This window comes from Erythrolamprus reginae, chromosome Z (assembly GCF_031021105.1).
Source record: "Erythrolamprus reginae isolate rEryReg1 chromosome Z, rEryReg1.hap1, whole genome shotgun sequence".
Taxonomy (NCBI): domain Eukaryota; kingdom Metazoa; phylum Chordata; class Lepidosauria; order Squamata; family Dipsadidae; genus Erythrolamprus; species Erythrolamprus reginae.
In genome coordinates, this window is record NC_091963.1 from 22,169,438 (window position 1) to 22,187,842 (window position 18,405).

General features: G+C 40.4%; 1 protein-coding gene across 12 annotated transcripts in view; it reads right to left on the reverse strand.

The window, feature by feature from the left end:
- Positions 1-18,405, reverse strand: part of SVIL (supervillin) — a 227,585-nt gene that overhangs the window by 108,806 nt on the left and 100,374 nt on the right. Inside the window, exon 1 of one of the 12 annotated variants that reach the window (XM_070728944.1) lies at positions 2,063-2,123. The exons of the other annotated variants lie outside the window; for them this stretch is intronic. Coding sequence (XP_070585045.1) covers positions 2,063-2,123 — 61 coding nt within the window. Of the gene's footprint in view, positions 1-2,062; positions 2,124-18,405 lie in introns of those variants that run through there. 12 annotated transcript variants of the gene reach the window in all.

An 18,405-nucleotide genomic window follows, 5' to 3' on the forward strand; every position in this document is an offset into this window, starting at 1 on the left:
AGGACGTTTTCTGTATTGTACTATCATGAAAATAATTATAATCATTCATAATTCCCTATGATCATCTATTCGATAAATAAACAGATACTAATAACTAGCAATTTGCTGGTATTTCTTAATACAAACGATTTGGTAAGGATAGCTTTAAGAAGCAAAAATCACTAGAAACCAGACTGCACATCTGATAAAAGCCCTTTTTGTAGACTTCAGTGTCTATACTAATTTCAAAATGATCCCATAAATTTGCCGGAGCCCTCATAAAGTCTCTTATGAAGAGATATTTTAAGACAAGATATAAATAAAACTGTCAGAAATTATATGAAAAAGTATGGAAGAAAAATTAAATAGCCTTTATCAGCAATAACCTGGCATCCATGTGATGTGCACTAGGATGGATGGCATTGTTGAATTGTTTTTACAAACCAGCATAGCTAAATCACTCATTTTCTATCTTTCTCTTATCAATTTCCATGATTCTCAACTAAAAGAAAGATAAATAATAAGTAATCAATAAAATGTTCACAAAAAGAGAAATTAATCATTTGGATAACAAGAAACCATCTTCTGGAGATCTTCATTTTATTTATTGTGTATTGTATACAGTTTTATATTGTTTCCCATCACCCTATAACAAGTAAACATGTATTACTTAAATTAATCTTGTTTGAAATTCAGGATCTTTTTGAATTTGCACTAACAGTTTAATCATATACCCAACATTTCTACTAAAGTTCCATAATATTGCATGCGTGAGAAAATTTTAAGTTGCTTTTAATTATACTGGTGATAAAATGGAATTTCCCTCCCTATTTGCTTACCTTCTAATGGTAGCCAGAAGGTATATAATATATGTTTGGCTGTCATCTCTTACCTTAGAGGGAAGTCATATACAGTAACAGGTGTTAAAAGTTAGATGCGAGATCAAGGATGGTGACTAACAATCCATTTTAGCTGAAAGGAAAGGTCTCAGGATCTCCTCAAAGGCCATGTTAAATATCTACTTGGTACTACTAAAAAGGGCAGCTGTTAATAATTTTGTGTCTGGTTAAATTAGAACCAGGCATGTATAAAATTTTAAATGGTATATAACTCAATATAAGTTATGGAATGTAACTCTGTCCACCATGAAAGTCTGAACACAGAACACATAGTGGGTTCTTTTGTATCCCTGAAGGACAACATAGAAAAGGATGAAGAAGAGTTATGAAGAAGAAAACATCTACAGTACTATTATTCTGGCACTACTATTATTAGCCATGAAATACCAAGCCACACTAGAATGCTTTACCCCAAAATTTGGAGCATACTTTCTAGACAAAATTCCACAATGTTTTCATTTACTACCATATAATGTCAAAATGTTTCATAGTGAAGTTTTAGTGATAATGTAGCAGCATAGCACTTTTGATAGTACTGTATATCTTTAAAAATGTCACTCTCCCCCCCACACACACTTTCACTTAAATGTGGTGAATGAAGTTTAATGTTCTTCTTTCCACAGTTTTAACTGCTAATCCAGAAAGCATGTCTAGTACTTTTTCCATTTCAAAAGTATAATTTATTGCTCAGATAAGACTCAGAATTAAAACTGTATTAATAAAACTCACTAGAAAGCAGCCTTCACTCATTTGCAAAGTTTTTAAAAGGGTTTTTATATGGTTTCTTGCTTCCAAGTTTGAGCTCTTGGCTCTTACAATCCTTTTTTAAAAATATATTTTTAAAGTCAGCCTTCCGTTATTGTAAGCATGTCATGAAGACATGAACAGTATCATTTAAAAATGCTTTAAAGGTACCTCGGCATCAGCAAGGACTTAATTTAACTGCTAGCCAAGCTAATTACACGATTAGTACAATCTGATTTAAAAAAAGAAAATCCTTTGAAAGAGCAGTAAGATGAAGTGCTAAAATGAATGCTGATAACTGAGGAAGCAAACGTGTTCTGCTGCTACTAGGATAGGGTAGGGGGAGAAAAGAGAAACCTTGATACAGCAATTTGTTTACATTTAGAAAGCATATAAATGAGAATGAATTGCATTATTTTTGATGTGGATATAATTCTTACCTTGCTGTTCCAAATATCTGACATTTTGCAAACAGCTAGATATCCAAGGATTTCGGAACATGGATGCAGAATGCAGACACTCAGCAAAAGGAGGAAACCGGGAAAACAGCTAATTCTTAGACAACCTAGCCCCAAGCAGGCCTATCTTAGCAATGTTGTGTAGAGATTGTGCATAGCTCAGGACTGCAACTGCAAGGCTATTACATTTCTGGAAGTACAGTAAATGCATAATAATAGGCTGGAAAACTGGAGCAGCTCAAAACAGTAATCCTATTTCAAGCAAAAAAATTAAGCACCTGAATGATAAAACAAACTGGATAATCGTGATTGGAATGGTAATATTACAGATTTTCCGAAGTGTTAGTTAGCTGGGCATTTAAATTCCAGAATTTTTAAAATGGATATAATTATTTTCCAAAGAATGAAAAAATATTTGCTATAAATTTGTATGCAACTTAATTGTAAATATAAATGCACAAATACGTGTGCATTTATGTGTGTATTTCTCTTTCTCTCTCTCTCTCTCTCTCTCTCTCTGTCTGTCTATCTATCTGTCTGTCTTCCGGCCAATGTTGAGTCCTGGAAACTTGCAAAGACTAGTCGTGGCAGTTTTTGTGGCAAGATTTTGGAACTTCATCAATTGTCCCACAGTGATAACTTAAACAGAATATTCTAACAACCAATTTATTTCACTCTTTGGAAACGTTTATGCTGGTATTCCTATTCATTATGCCAAAGATATGGCTCTATAGAGAACACGCTAGTAGCAAAATATTTAAAAAGTTTAAATGTATGGACATCCAAATAAAGCAACCCATGACTGAAAGTATAGGATAAGAGCTAAACAAAATGAAGGACTTCTAAGAGCCATCCATCTGCACAATATTTTAAATTCCAAATACATGGCATTAAGAATGCAGCTACAAAAAATGGAGGACAAAATTAATCTGATTCTGACTTGATTTCAACCTTAATTTTATAAACTGTTTTTAAGCAGCTAAGTCTTACAATTTCGTTAAAAAAAGAAATTCAAGACAAGTGAATGTTTTATGTATTTTACATTTAAGATTTGACTCAAATACAGATACAGTGGTCCCCCGAGTTTCGCGATCTCGATCATTGCGAAACGCTATATCACGATTTTTCAACCCGGAAGTAAAAACACCATCTGCGCATGCGCGCCCTTTTTTCTATGGCCACGCATGCGTAGATGGCGCCGGGCAGATCAGCTGCTGGGCGGCTTCCCTGGGTCTTCCCCCTCTTGCTGGCGGGAGGGCGAGCGGCGGGCATCAGCGAGGAGTTTGCGTGGGCGGCGGGGAAACCCCAGCGCCGCTTCCCGGCTGAGTCCTGAAGCCAAACGCGGAAGTTCGCTTCAGGACTCAGCTGGGAAGCGGCGCGAGCGAACGGCGTGAGCGAACGGCGTGGGCGGGCGAAGGGCGGGCGCGCGGGCAGGCAGGTGGTGGACAAGCGGCGGGCGGACAAGCGGCGGGCGCGGCAGCAGCGAGGAGTTTGCGTGGGTGGCGGGGAAACCCCAGCGCCGCTTCCCAGCTGAATCCTGAAGCCAAACGCGGAAGTTCGCTTCAGGACTCAGCTGGGAAGCGGCGCGAGCGAACGGCGTGGGCGGGCGAAGGGCGCGCGCGCGGGCAGGCAGGCGGCGGACAAGCGGCGGGCGGACAAGCGGCGGGCGGGGCAGCAGCGAGGAGTTTGCGTGGGTGGCGGGGAAACCCCAATCTTCGGCTCCTCGCTGCTGCGGCGGAAGTAAAAACACCATCTGCGCATGCGCAGATGGTGTTTTTACTTCCACACCGCTACTTCGCGAAAAACCGATCATTGCGAGGGGTCCTGGAACGGAACCCTCGCGATAATCGGGGGACCACTGTACCTTATTTCATGAAATATGGCTCTCCCTGCAGCAATTGAAAAGGAAAAGACATGTGTATCTCATTCCTATCATCTTGAATTATTTTTTCAGGAGACAGACCCTCAAAACCACAAGAAATTAAGCACAGGGTTCCAAGTGTTTAGGCCAGACTCATCCTGGTCCTTTGAGATCTATCAAGAGCACAACTCCCAGGTCAGAATTTTCCATTTTCTATTTGGAGTGAAAAAGTGGTTCACATTCCCAAATAAACTGGGGAACAAGTTCAACTACTTAAATAGTTCAAAAAGTGGCAATAGGCTTTTCCTTTTATTTAAACTGTTCCACAGTGTTCTGTCTGGTTCCCCCCAGACGCCAACACCAACCAAAAAGAGTATCCAGACACACTGGTAAAAAGCAAAGGCAGTTTATATAATTCAAAGCAAACACAGGTAACAAAAACTGTTCTTACAGACAGGGACACTATGAAGCTTCACAGAGGTTTCACGAAGGCCAGGCAATAAAACAGGATTATTGCTGGCAAAAACAACGCTGGAGATAATAAAACCCACGCCTCCCCCAAGTCTTCCAGACTTCTAGGCCACAAGCCAAGATCAGAGACGCCAAGAATCAAAGCAAGGTCACAGGACTCCTAGTTGATAACTCTCCACAAGACTGTAAGGGCGGGCCTGCCTTTTCAACCCTGCTGAGAACCACACCCAAACCCAGCTGTTGCCAATTCAGGGATGGAAATACCTTTCTAATTGGCCCCGTCTTTGAGCTGCACGTCGCTGCCTCATGTCTATTATAGCCTGTGCGTCTTCATCCAATGACTCCAGGCTACTAGCTGGGGAGAGCCCCCCTCCCCCCGGGGGTCTCAGGCTGCTCTCCCTCCTCCTCTTCCTGATGTTCCTCTCCCCTGTCTGCCTGGTCCTCCCCCTCCTGTTCACTGTCCTCCTCCTCTGGGCATGGATCCGGCAGAGATCCAGCCGGTCCCTGAGGAGCCTCAGGTTGAATCACAACACACAGCAAGCTTTAATTGGTTGATTATAGAGAGAAGCTGTAGCATAAAGACAGATCCTGGCCTGAAAATCTGGTATACATCAAAATCTTATATGTAGTTTTTCCTCCAAAAGTCCTACTGAATTATAATTAAAACCATATATAATAATTGTAATAACTAGGCTAGATACGGAATACGACTATTATTTTCTTTTTAAACTGGTGCTGCTAGAAAATGCATCACTTTGAATTATTTTATCTATTCTATCTATGGCAAGGCTGGTACGCGAGCTGTTGTCCTAGCTCGGCTTCAATGTGCATGTGTGTGCCGGCCAACTGATTTTTGGCTTGCACAGAAGCTCTGGGAGGGCGTTTTTGGCTTCCAGAGGGCCTCTTGGAGAATGGAGGAGGGCGTTTTTACTCTCCCCCAACTCCAGGGAAGCCTTTGGAGTCTCGGGAAGCAAGCTATTTCCAACCTACAGAGGGCCTCCACGGAGTGGGGGAAGCTGTTTTCGCCTTCCCTAGGCACTGAAATATGGTGTGAGCACTCGCACATGCGCAAGAGTATCCACACATGTTCTTTCGGCACCTGAGAAAAAAAAAGGTTTGCCATCACTGCTATAAATCATGATGTCAAACTTGTGACATCATGTTGCCATTTTCCCCCTTCGTGGAGCTGGGTTGGACATGGCCTGCACGTGACACATCTGGCCCGTGGACCGGCTATAGATCAAGACAAAAAATAAAGAACACCCAGTGTCTTATTTAAGGAACTACATCCCATATACAATATATTTCATATGTAGCCACTATTTCATAGAAACATTTTGCAATGGCTGAGAAATGTTTCCTATTTTCAAATGGGGGACAATTAAAAATATGTTTTGTAACAATATTAGGGAAAGGAAAACTCCTAGTGGAAGAAAGGAAGTAGATGATTTTAAGCTTTCTAGTTTGGGTGCTTAACTCAAACTCACGTCTGCTGTGTAAAGATGAAGAACCAAATATAAAGACATACTGTATAGGGTTCTTGCAAAAAAAAAAAAAGTAACACATATAGAAATTCTGGGTTGTACCTGGTGCAAAATTCATAGTACTACCCTGTTTCCCCGATAGTAAGACACCCCCGATTGTAAGACGTATCGGGGGTTTCAGGGGGGTCGGCTAATATAAGCCGTACCCCGAAAGTAAGACATATGTCTTACTTTCGGGGAAACACGGGTATTGCCGGGGGGGGGGGAGCCCGATGATGTTGCTTCCAAGCTCCCCGCGCGCACTTGCCTTCGCCTCGCCGTGGCGCCACCGCCTCTTCCCCGGCTTGGCAAAGCGAAGGATGGCGCTGGTCCGAAGCGAGCCGAGCGGGCGGCGGCTTGCAGCGAAGGCGCTCGTCCCAGCAACCGAGTCCTGCCAAGGCTCGGCTGCAAGCGGCCAGCGAGGCCGACCAGCTCCGAGGCGAGTGGCTGGAGCTGCGCCCTCCTTCGCTCGCCTCCTTTCCGGCAGGCAGGTGGGGCTGCCCAACTGCGCAGAGCGGCTCCTCCCCTCCAGACACACGCTTCCCCGACACGTGTCTGTGGCTCCACGCGTGCACGCCGCTTGGAGCCCTGAGGTTGAACTTGGAAAAGGGCTCACGAGGCTCCTGTCCCGTGGCTGCCCTTCTGGACTCTGGGGAGATGCCTTCGGGAACGCGACCCTTTCAATTTTTTTCCAATGTAAGACATACCCCGAAAGTAAGACGTAGTGGGGCTTTTGGGGGTAAAAAGAAAGTAAGACACTGTCTTACTTTCGGGGAAACACGGTACTAAAGGATTTTCAGTAGATGATATAGATGATAGATAGATGGATGGATGGATGGATGGATGGATGGATGGACGGACGATACAGAGGAGATACACAGACAGACTTATATTCATTAGTGCCATTTTGCTGTAAGCAAGTTTTTTAATTATATAAACAAGATTACTATGGACCCTAAATGATTGAGATTGATGGGTTCTTCATTCAGCTTAAGAGTTCATATTACATCTATTATGTACATAGAGATAAATTATTTCACATCTTCTAAAATAGTTAGCTACCACTATGTTGAGAATTGTTCTTCAGGTCAGCAGCTATGTTTGCTTAATGAACTCATGCTAAGGATTCCTACTATATTCTAGAAATACTTGGTTCAGACACATTGACTTAAAGCCTCTTGCTTTAAGTGAATCCAATATTGAGTCATTGGTGCCAGTTTTCCATAGGGGCCTTCCAAGTGACAAACCTGGATGCATAAATGGTGATATCTCCCTTCCCTTCAGATAAATTAACTTAAATGGCTTTTCAATTTGATATGTATCTTTTTAGAAGACAAAATAGGTTGAAGTATGAGGAAATATTTCAAACATCTTACTGTAATGCAATTACTATTACTGCAATTACTCTTTAATTTAATTTATTCAATTTTTATGCCGCCCAATCCTGTAGGACTCAGGGCTGCTTATAAAACTTATAAAAAGTTTTATTCATACAGATGTCAAACCTATTTCTCTGATGCAAACATATAAATCATGATCCAATTCCACCCAGGAATGAAAATCTTAAAGCAGCTAGCAAAGTTATTCTACTCACATAGAATGGATTCACGCACTTACCAAAGAGCAAAGCTTATTTATACAGTGACATATATAAGTATGGCAAAGGCAGGGCATGCCAGTTCTAATACATCACAGAATATCACAGCAGACTTTTTTTTCTTTTAAACTAGAGCACCTGATCTTTTCTTAGGGGATTAAGCATCCAACCATCAGTGTAAGATGCAGAAATTAGGGCATAATGCCACTACCGAAAAGAAGAGCGGGGAGAGACTAACAGTAACAATGGGTTCTACTAGTATCAGCCAACAGCCTTTGCAGAAGTTGAAATTTAACTAATTGTTACTCCTATCAGGTGTAAATACAAAGGATGTTTGATTAATAGAAATCAAGGCCATTTGAAAGCTACAAAAGGAGAAAATCAAGTAGCGCTGTAATACTGTAATAGCCTGATGCTTAAGAAGGACTCAGTAGATCAGAGGTCTTCAAACTTGGCAATTTTAAGACTTGTGGACTTCAACTCCCAGAATTCTCCAGCCGGTATAGCTGGCTAGAGAATTCTGGGAGTTGAAGTCCACAAGTCTTAAAGTTGCCAAGTTTAAGGACCCCTGCAATAGATGGTAAAAATGCCAAATCCAATTGTGGAAGGACTGTGTGACCAATTAACATAATACATTAAACTTGTATACTATCTGACTCAACAACACAAAATGATTTGTAGGGTAGGAAGAAAGTGAACTTCCTTCTTAGTGTACTTAATTGTTGTGAGCCGCCCGAGTCTTCGGAGGGGGACGGCATACAAATCTAATAATAATAATAATAATAATAATAATAATAATAATTATTATTATTATTATTATTACTACTACTACTACTACTACTACTACTACTACTACTACTACTACTGAGATTTTCAAAAATGTCTCAATCAAAATGAATCTCCACTTAGCATTTTCTGCTATGGCTTCATTTTAAGACTCCAATCCTCCCCTGCAGAGAGGGGCGGCATACAAATCCAATTAATAAATAAATAAAATAAATAAATAAAAAGGAAATTGACTAAAACTTGATTTGAGAAAATATAAGCTCAAACTTTAATGATATTAGTCAATCTACCTAAAGGACTATGTTGGTTATATTCCTTTGTCACCCTAGAAGATTTCACCTTAAACTGGGAGTTGAGGTGTGATGGCAGACCTTTCTCCTTCTATTTCTTGGCCATTAATCCTACGGAAAAGTCAAAGCAATATTTTTCCACTTACTTATTTACTTACTTACTTACTAACTTATTGGATTTATATGCCACCCCTCTCCGAGGACTCGGGGAGCTTACAACATATAAAAACAATACAAAGTGTCCTGAATCCAATTAAATTTAACAAATTTGTTAAAAACCCAATATCATAAAAAGTTGTAGAAGCCTTGTACTGGGTTGCTGAATTGGCCAACTGACTCCAATAGATAAGTTTACTATAGATGGTAATACATGGTCTACAGGTCAGTTATGAGTTGTTCTGAGGTATCCACAATATTATGTTGCTGCAATTGCCCATTATATACATGAAGATGGGCAAAAGATCCATCTAGCCCACCATAATAACTGTTGTGTCCAGAAGACAGTTAGGCCTTGTACCCGTCCCACATTCCTTGGGCGGGAAAATACTGTATCCTGATTGGTTGGCTCAGCCTGGCAGCCCGGGATATATATATAGCTGCCAGGCACGGCCATGTTTGTATTCGTTCTGTTCTGTAACCGTTACCTCTTGTTAAATAAAAGGATCGTTCTTACTTTGAGATTGCAGTCTTTCATTACAGTAAGATATAATAATAACTAACATGTCTAGTTACATACTTTCTAGAAACTCACAATAATATTTGCAAGATACAACAGCTTTTCATACTTTTCCTCTGCCCGAATTAGATTCACATCCATTCTGACAAACAAGTCTTACTCATTTTGCATGGCCTGGCAATCAACAAATGTTGGATATTTTTCAACCCCAATCGCAAGCGGTAACTGTGGTGGGTCACACCACAACTAAAGCATTCAATCAAATGTGGAAAAAGGAGGAATTCACTTACAATGTAACACATATTTGGGTGTGTAATGTATAAAGGATTTTTTAAATCTTGTTTCACTCCACAAAAGATGATGTTTTCCTACTGGATATTATTTATGTAAGTTTCATTCTGGTATAAAGTTTCCTGACATGAGATCATTTCTCCAGTGGGAAAAACGTTTAATACATTTTATTTTCCTTCACTCATGTCTATTGCTAGGCAATAATTCAAGACTGCTTTAGAGAATGTTGAAAGTTTAGGCACATCCATTAACAGCTAGAATTTGGTGTTACTTTAAACCAGGAAGTTCCAAACTTGCTCGCTCGAGAGTTTTGGTTTAGACCCCTGCTGTAAACCATATTTGGCTGCATTGAACAAATTTCAGCTACTACTTCAAATAAAGGTATTCTCCCACTCCCTGCCCCCAAATAACCACCAAGGGGGAAAAAAACCCAAAACCTATAAAAATGACAATAATAAAAACTAAACAGGACAAATGACTTGCATATTCATTTCTTTCACTAACATTTCAATGTTAAATATCCCAGTGGTTTTTCTCTGCGAAACGAGCATTTTAAACATGAATTTTAAAAGCTTTGCAATCTATACTGAAATTTCATCTTACCAGCTATGATTATGTTTTATGATTTATTTTTGTCCAATGACAATGCCAAGAAGGTGGCTTCATTCTGGCAGTGTAAAGTTTGAGTTAGACACGGAAGGAGATATTACTAGTTATGAAATTATTTCCAGTATTGCATTTGTTTTTAAGAACAAAATACATTGGTTGGTAAATCCACAGTAACTGAATTTAAACATGCCTGGGATAAACATAGATCCATCCTAAGATAAAATACAAAAAATAGTATAAGGGCAGACTAGATGGATCATGAGGTCTTTTTCTGCCGTCAGTCTTCTATGTTTCTTTGTTTTTACATTAGTGTGTATATGTATACACATAAACACATGAATGACATCTGACTCCAGTGTTCCCTCTAATTTTTTGGGGGGGTGGGCGGAAAAGTATAGTGTCTGAGCGGCAGTCCCTTCAGGACTGGGCGGCACAGAAATAATAAATAAATAAACAAACAAATAAATAAATAAATAAAAAACCCACCCTGTTTTGCCTCAGAGAATTTCAAAATAAAATACTGTACTGTGTGTCTATAACAGTGAGCTCATAATAGGGCAACTCTATCAATATCAAAATGCCACTTAAATAGTTGAGCTAGTTTCAAACTAGATTTTGATTTTCTTTCTCTCTTCCTTACTCCCATTCTTTTTCTTTCTCTTTTCCTTCCTCTCTTCTTTCTATCTGTTTCTCTCTCTTCCTCTCTTCCTCTCTCTCTCCTTCCCTCTCACTCTTTCCCTCTCGGCTTCTGGGCAGGTTTGGAAAACTCTGAGTTGATGATGATTTTTAAGTGAGCGATTGCTCACTGCTCAGCTTAGAGGGAACTATGTCTGACTCAGCAGAGGATTTAGACCTATACAAAGTATAATGTTGAGAATTCAGCATATATCATACCATGAATCTGGTTTCAATATCAAAAAGCAATTATGATATTAATGTATTAATACATTAATTAAGTCTGACGAATTATCCATTTGACAAACCACTAAGGATATAAATGTTTTTTTAACTGAAGCTGAAGCAACAAATTGATTAAAAGAAAAAGAAAACTAATTGTTTCTTTCCATATAGAATAGAATACAATAGAATTTTATTGGCCAAGAGTGATTGGACACACAAGGAATTTATCTTGGTGCATATGCTCTCAGCGTATATTGAGTGAAGAATCAAAGTTGATGCATTTTTATCCTAGTTTTCCATCTAAAAACAATTCATCGCCTTATAGTAATGTAGAAATATAGCAAACTTTGTACTGGTTGACATCTTAAGAACTTTCTTTTGCTGTAATAGGAATTTCCTGATCCCAGGAATTATTTAGGAATAGAAGGTTTTTTTGGATAAAGAAAAGATAAAACAAGGGGGCATAATTTAATTATGGGAATGTGCTTTTGGCAAAAAGCTTTATTCTGGCATTAGCTAGAGGATTTAGACAAAATTCCTACTGAGAATCCTGGAGAGATATTGTTAAGCCATCTCAAACAAGAGTAAGCTATCAAGAGCTGGCAGAGGGCAACATGTTAAGGAGCCTGCAATGTCCTTAGGTGATACTTGCATATAAGGAAAGTAACATAAAAGTCAAATTGTAATTATTTATATTATTTAAGAGCAATTTCTGCTTATACTGCCTTGTTGGGAGCAGAAACTCTATATTAAGAATTCTATTGCATATCAGTGCCAGTGTATCAGTATGAATCATTGGTCAGTCTCTTGCAAACAGCATGAATAGAACAATTCATGTTTACAGTAATTTAAATCCTGGGCATGCCATAAAACGTAGACAAATCACATCATATTGCCTTCTCATCAATAGTTTTATGCTATTTCTGCCTAGCCTTGGGCCATTGAACTTATGCAATCCTGCAATTCTTGCATTGGTTTGTGTTGGTTTTGAACTTACTTTGTTGTGTGCTTTTTTTTAAATTATCAGATTTTATTAAATAATCACAGACTAAAAGCCTGTTTTCCATGCCTTTTCCCACGCATCCATTATTTTCAAGTTCAAATTATTACATTTATGACGAGCTAATTTTTTTTACTCTAAATCAGTAAATATTTATAAATTAGCAAAGATAATAAAATATATCCATCAATATTGTTAGCAAAACTAGTACAGTAATGGAAAATAATATAGACTTTTTCATGAGTTATTCAGATGAATCTTTGCACTACAATTTATAATGCACACAATGTAAATTCCATATTCAATTAAAATGCAAATGATAACAAATCTCAACACTGTGATTATCTTTTGACTGAGCTACATCCCTTATGTTTTGGTTGGTCAATCTGTCTATCTCTCTCTCTCTTCCTGTCTCTCAGAAGGATGTTCAGCTTGCCATATAGTCAATTCTGTCCTCAGACATAATCCCCAGCTGCTTACCTAATAAGGCAATGTATGAGCTGACTGGCTGGCTTATAGGTCATGCAATGTTTACCTCACAAGAAAGTGACATCCTACCTTTTGGCAGGCAGAGGGTGCTCAGCTATCTAAACAGTCACAGACAATTTTCTGTCAAGTCACAAAAAATTTTCAGATTAACAATATGAACTGGCAGTCATTGAGAAAGATGCAACTATGCAATCATATTGTGAAACAACACAATTGTTTAAGAGGATGAAACAGGATTGGAAATGCATTAATGCCCCAAGGAGAATAAATTCTCCTCAGAAGAGCTATTTTCTTTCCTCCTTTTACCAATAATGCAATGGCTTAAAAGCGCAAGGTATTGGCTATTTATTTAGAAATGGATCCAATGGTTGCATTTGTGTACATATGTACAAATGAAAACTGAAATATATGAATTAACATGGAAGTAATCTTAAATCGGACCAGAATATCTCTGGGACCGCTTTCTGCTGCACGAATCCCAGCAACCGATTAGGTCCCACTGAGTTGGCCTTCTCCGGGTCCCGTCGACTAAACAATGTTGTCTGGCGGGTCCGAGGGGAAGAGCCTTCTCCGTGGCGGCCCCGACTCTCTGGAACCAGCTCCCTCCGGAAATTAGAACTGCCCTCACCCTCCTTGCCTTTCGTAAACTCCTTAAAACCCACCTCTGCCGTCAGGCATGGGGGAATTGAGGCACACACACCCTCCCCAGGCCTATACAATTGATGTATGGTATGTTTGTGTGTGTGTCTGTTTTAATAATGGGTTTTTTAAAAAGTTTTTAAAATTTATTAGATTTGTTATGAATTGTTTCAATGTATGCTGTGAGCCGCCCCGAATCTACGGAGAGGGACGGCATACAAATCAAATCAAATCAAATCAAATCAATAAAATAAATACATACATAAACAAACAAACAAACAAACATAAATAAATAAATAAATAAAATAGCATTGATGCTGCATCTACTATGAAAAATACCCCCCAAATATTGTAATCAACAGCAGAGAAATCTTTAAAGATTGTTTTAATAGGTTTTTTACAAAACAGTTTATGAGATGAATGTAATATGGTATACACCTATAAGGAATATTGTTAAGAATTTACTCATTTTTAAGTTATTTGGCCGAAGTATTACTTTAACTTCAACCTCTTGTAATGAAAGGGCATCTGGATAAGTGTTATAGATGCCTTTATCCGCATATATGTGGACCAAGGAAAGACAAGAATCACATTTACTGTAGAAAGATAAGTTTATTAAACGATGCACCCCTTCCAATCGAACTCAACTCTGATTTCATCTTCTCTAGATTCAATTCATGGCCTTTCAGACAAGGCTCATGTTCTGTCATTAGCTTATCTAGAATATGACTGCTCCCAAAGACATTTTAATTCTGCCAGCTGTCGTCATCCCAAAAACTACTAATGTCCGTTCTGCAAGATCAGCAGTGAGAACACTCAACATATTTAGGATGGAGTAATTGCAAAAGCAGTTTGTAATTTCTATATTTGTCAGCAGTACATCCTGCTGCAATTGTTAAAGAATAGGACCAGATTTTGTTTTTCAGCACTCATCCTTACAGTCTGCTTCCGTCTTCTTTGGAGACTCAAATTTGTTCATTATGATTGTTGGGTAATGATAGGAGGAAATTTAATACAGAGATCTTTGATGAAGTGGACAAGGCCATTGGAACTGTGGACAAGGCCATTGGAGCTGTGAGTTCTGCCACCTGTTTATTGGATCCGTATCCCTCTTGGCTGCTTTTGGCCAGCAGAGAGGTGACATGGAGCTGGATCCAGGGGATTGTCAATGCTTCTTTGAGGAGGGGGTCCTTTCTGGCTTTTGTGCTCCCTCTTCAAGAAGCCTTCCCTGGACTCAGCCATACTTAACAACTATCTCCCAGTCTCCAACCTTCCCTTTATGGGGAAGGTTGTCGAGAAGATGGTGTTGCTCCAGCTCCAACGGTCCTTGGAAGAAGCCGATTATCTAGGCCCTCAACAGTCAGCATTCAGGTCCGGCTACAACATGGAAACTGCTTTGGTCGCGCTGATGGATGATCTCTGGCGGGCCTGGGACAGGGGTTTATCCTCTGTCCTTGTGCTTCTTATCTTCTCAGCGGCTTTCAATATCATCGCCCATGGTATCCTTCTGCGCTGGCTGGAGGGGTTGGGAGTGGGAAGCACTGTTTACCTCTCCGGTCAGTCACACTCGGTGTTAGTGTGGGGTCAGAGGTTGACCTCTAGGCCTCTCCCTTGTGGGGTGCCTCAGGTGTCGGTCCTCTTCCCCTTACTATTTAACATCAACATGAAACCGCTGGGTGAGATAATCCAAGAGCATGGGGTGAGGTATCATCAGTATGCTGATGATACCCAGCTGTACATCTCCACCCCATGTCCAGTCAACGAAGCAGTGGAAGTGATGTGCCAGTGCCTGGAGGCTGTTGGGATCTGGATGGGTGTCAACAGGTTCAAGCTCAACCCTGACAATATGGAATGGTTGTGGGTTTTGCGTCCCAAGGACAATTCCATCTGTCCATCCATTACCCGGGGGGGAGGAATTGCTGACCCCCTCAGAGAGGGTTCACAACTTGCGCATCCTCCTCGATCCACAGCTAACATTAGAGCACCATCTTTCGGCTGTGGTGAGGAGGGTTTTTACACAGGTCCGCCTGGTGTACCAGTTGCGACCCTATTTGGACAGAGAATCATTACCCACAGTCACTAATGCCCTCATCACCTTGAGGTTTGACTACTGCAACGCCCTCTACATGGGGCTACCTCTGAAGAGTGTTCAGAAACTTCAGATCGTGCAGAATGCGGCCGGGAGAGCAATTGTGGGGCTTCCTAGATTCGCCCACGTCTCGTCAACACTCCATGGCCTGCATTGGCTGCTGATTAATTTCTGGTCACAATTCAAAGTGTTGGTAATGACCTGTAAAGCCCTACATGGCATCAGACCAAAATACCTTCGGAACCATCTTCCGCCACACGAATCCCAGCGGCCGATAAGATCCCACAGAGTTGGCCTTCTCCAGGTCCCATTGACTAAACAATGTCATCTGGCAGGCCCCAGGGTAAGAGCCTTCTCTGAGGCAGCCCCAGCCCTCTGGAATGAACTCCCCCAGAGATTAGAACCACCCCCACCCTCCTTGCCTTTCGTAAGTTACTGAAGACCCACCTATGTCACCAGGCATGGGGTAACTGAGGTATCTCCAGGCTAATATAGTGTATGTATCGTATGACTGAGTTGTATGGTTTTAATGATATTGGGTTTTTAGATGCTTTTAAGTACAGTGGTACCTCGAGATACGAGTTTAATTCGTTCCGGACCTGGGCTCTTAAGTCGAGCAGCTCTTATCTCGAATGACTTTTCCCCATAGGAATTAATGTAAATAATTTTAATTGGTTCCAGCCCTCAAAAAACTCACAAAGTTAGTCTAAATTATGCAGAAAGACATGTTTTTAATGAAGAAATGTACATGTACATATAAATGAATAATGAAGTTTCTTTCACTTAACTTGTAAACTTTCTTAAACTTTTAAATTTACATATGTTCAACTTCTCTGCCACCCAATCCTGTAGGACAGAGGTCCCCAACCCTTTTTGCACCAGGGACCGGCTTTAAGCGATCAAGAGAGGAATGGGTGAATGAATGGACGGAGGGTGGGAAGGAAGGAAAGAGGGAAGGGACAGGAACAGAGGAAGGAAGCAAGGAAACTTATGAAAGGGGAGAGTAAGAGAGGAATGAGTGAAGGGAGGGAGGGAGGGAAGAAGGTGGGAAGGAGAAAGAAAAGAAGAAATAGAGGAAGGGAAGGTAAAAGAGAGAAAGAAAAAGAGCAAGAAAGAAAGAAAGAAAGAAAGAAAGAAAGGGGGAAGGGACAGGAACAGAGGAAGGAAGCAAGGAAACTTATGAAAGGGGAGAGTAAGAGAGGAATGAGTGAAGGGAGGGAGGGAGGGAAGAAGGTGGGAAGGAGAAAGAAAAGAAGAAATAGAGGAAGGGAAGGTAAAAGAGAGAAAGAAAAAGAGCAAGAAAGAAAGCTGCAAGCACCCCCCCCCCGAGCCCCCCAGGCCGGCTGCAACCTTTTAAAACACGCGCGCCGCTTCGCAGCTGTCTCCTGAAGCCGAACGCGGAAGTTAGCGTTTGGCTTCAGGAGACAGCTCCTTGGCGCTTGTATCTCGAATTTGGGCTTGTAAGTAGAACAAAAATATCTCTCCCCTCCCAGCTCTTATCTCGAGTTGCTCTTAAGTAGAGCAGCTCTTATGTCGGGGTTCCACTGTATTGGATTTGTCACATTGTTTATCATTGTTGTGAGCCGCTCGGAGTCTTCAGAGGGGGGTGGCATATAAATCTAATAAATTATTATTATTATTATTATTATTATTATTATTATTATTATTATTATTATTAATTCAGTGACTATTTGAGGTTGCAATGACACTGAAAAACGTGACTTACAGTTGTTCCTCACACTTATAATCATTGCCGCATCTCCATAATTATGGAAACAAAATTTGGGCATTAGCAATCACCATGTATTTATATCATGCTGATTATATAGTAATCAGCATGCTGCATCTCAGCTTCATGGGATGGTCATTGGTGACCTTCTCAGTTTTTGGCAACCAAAGTCAATGGAGGAAAGTTTATTTGCCTAACTGCTGCATTACACTTAACAAAGGTAGCGATTAATTTTAAAATAGTGGCAAAACGGTCCTAAAATTGGACAGAGTGAACTTAACTGCCTTAGCAACAGAAAGTCTATTCCCAATTGTGGTTGTAAGCCAAAATTCTATTCTGTTTCTCTCTCACCAGCAATATGCTGGCTAATCACCTGGAGGGGACATGATCGAAACATTTAAATATGTTAAATGGTTAAATAAGGTTCAGGAGGGAAGTGTTTTTAATAGGAAAGTGAGCACAGGAACAAGGGGACACAATCTGAAGTTAGTTGGGGGAAAGATCAAAAGCAACGTGAGAAAATATTATTTCACTGAAAGAGTAGTAGATCCTTGGAACAAACTTCCAGCAGACGTGGTTGGTAAATGCACAGTAACTGAATTTAAACATGCCTGGGATAAACATAGATCCATCCTAAGATAAAATACAGGAAATAGTATAAGGGCAGACTAGATGGACCATGAGGTCTTTTTCTGCCGTCAGTCTTCTATGTTTCTATGTTTTCCCCAAAATAAGACAGGACTTTATATTTTTTTGAACTCTCAAGTATGGCCTTGGCCTTATTATTGGGATGAGGGTTATTTTTTGAGGATGCAGTAGGCAGCGGGTGTGGGACTAGATGTCCCATCATTGCTGCCTCCCCTCCCTACTCTTGGCACCGGACAAGTGGCTGGCCCGTCACAACCGCCTAGTGGAGCAGAACTCTGCAAGGCTTCTTGTGCCATTGCATTCACAAACTGCAGGACTGCCACTGGGACTGCACAGCTGGGGTCTTGCTGCCGTTCGTGCATGCGACAACACAAGCCTTGCAGCATCCTGCTTCACAAGGCAGCTGAAGTGGCATGACGAGTGTTGGTTTGTCTATGAAACCTTCGACATCACCGAGCAGAGAATTTTAACAGAGCGTGGATGTGTGATAAAGCCAAGACACACTTAGTTAAATAAGTATTATTTACATATAAACAAAATATAGAAACAATCCAGAATAAACACGAAGCAAATACAAGATAATAAGCACTAAGCAATTACAAGATTAGAAGCACAAAGCAAAATACAATATAGATAATAAGCACAAAGCTAATACAATAAGATACGCACGAAGCATAAACACAAAGTAAGAGAATGACTGAGCAGAAATGTGCGTCACAGCCTCATT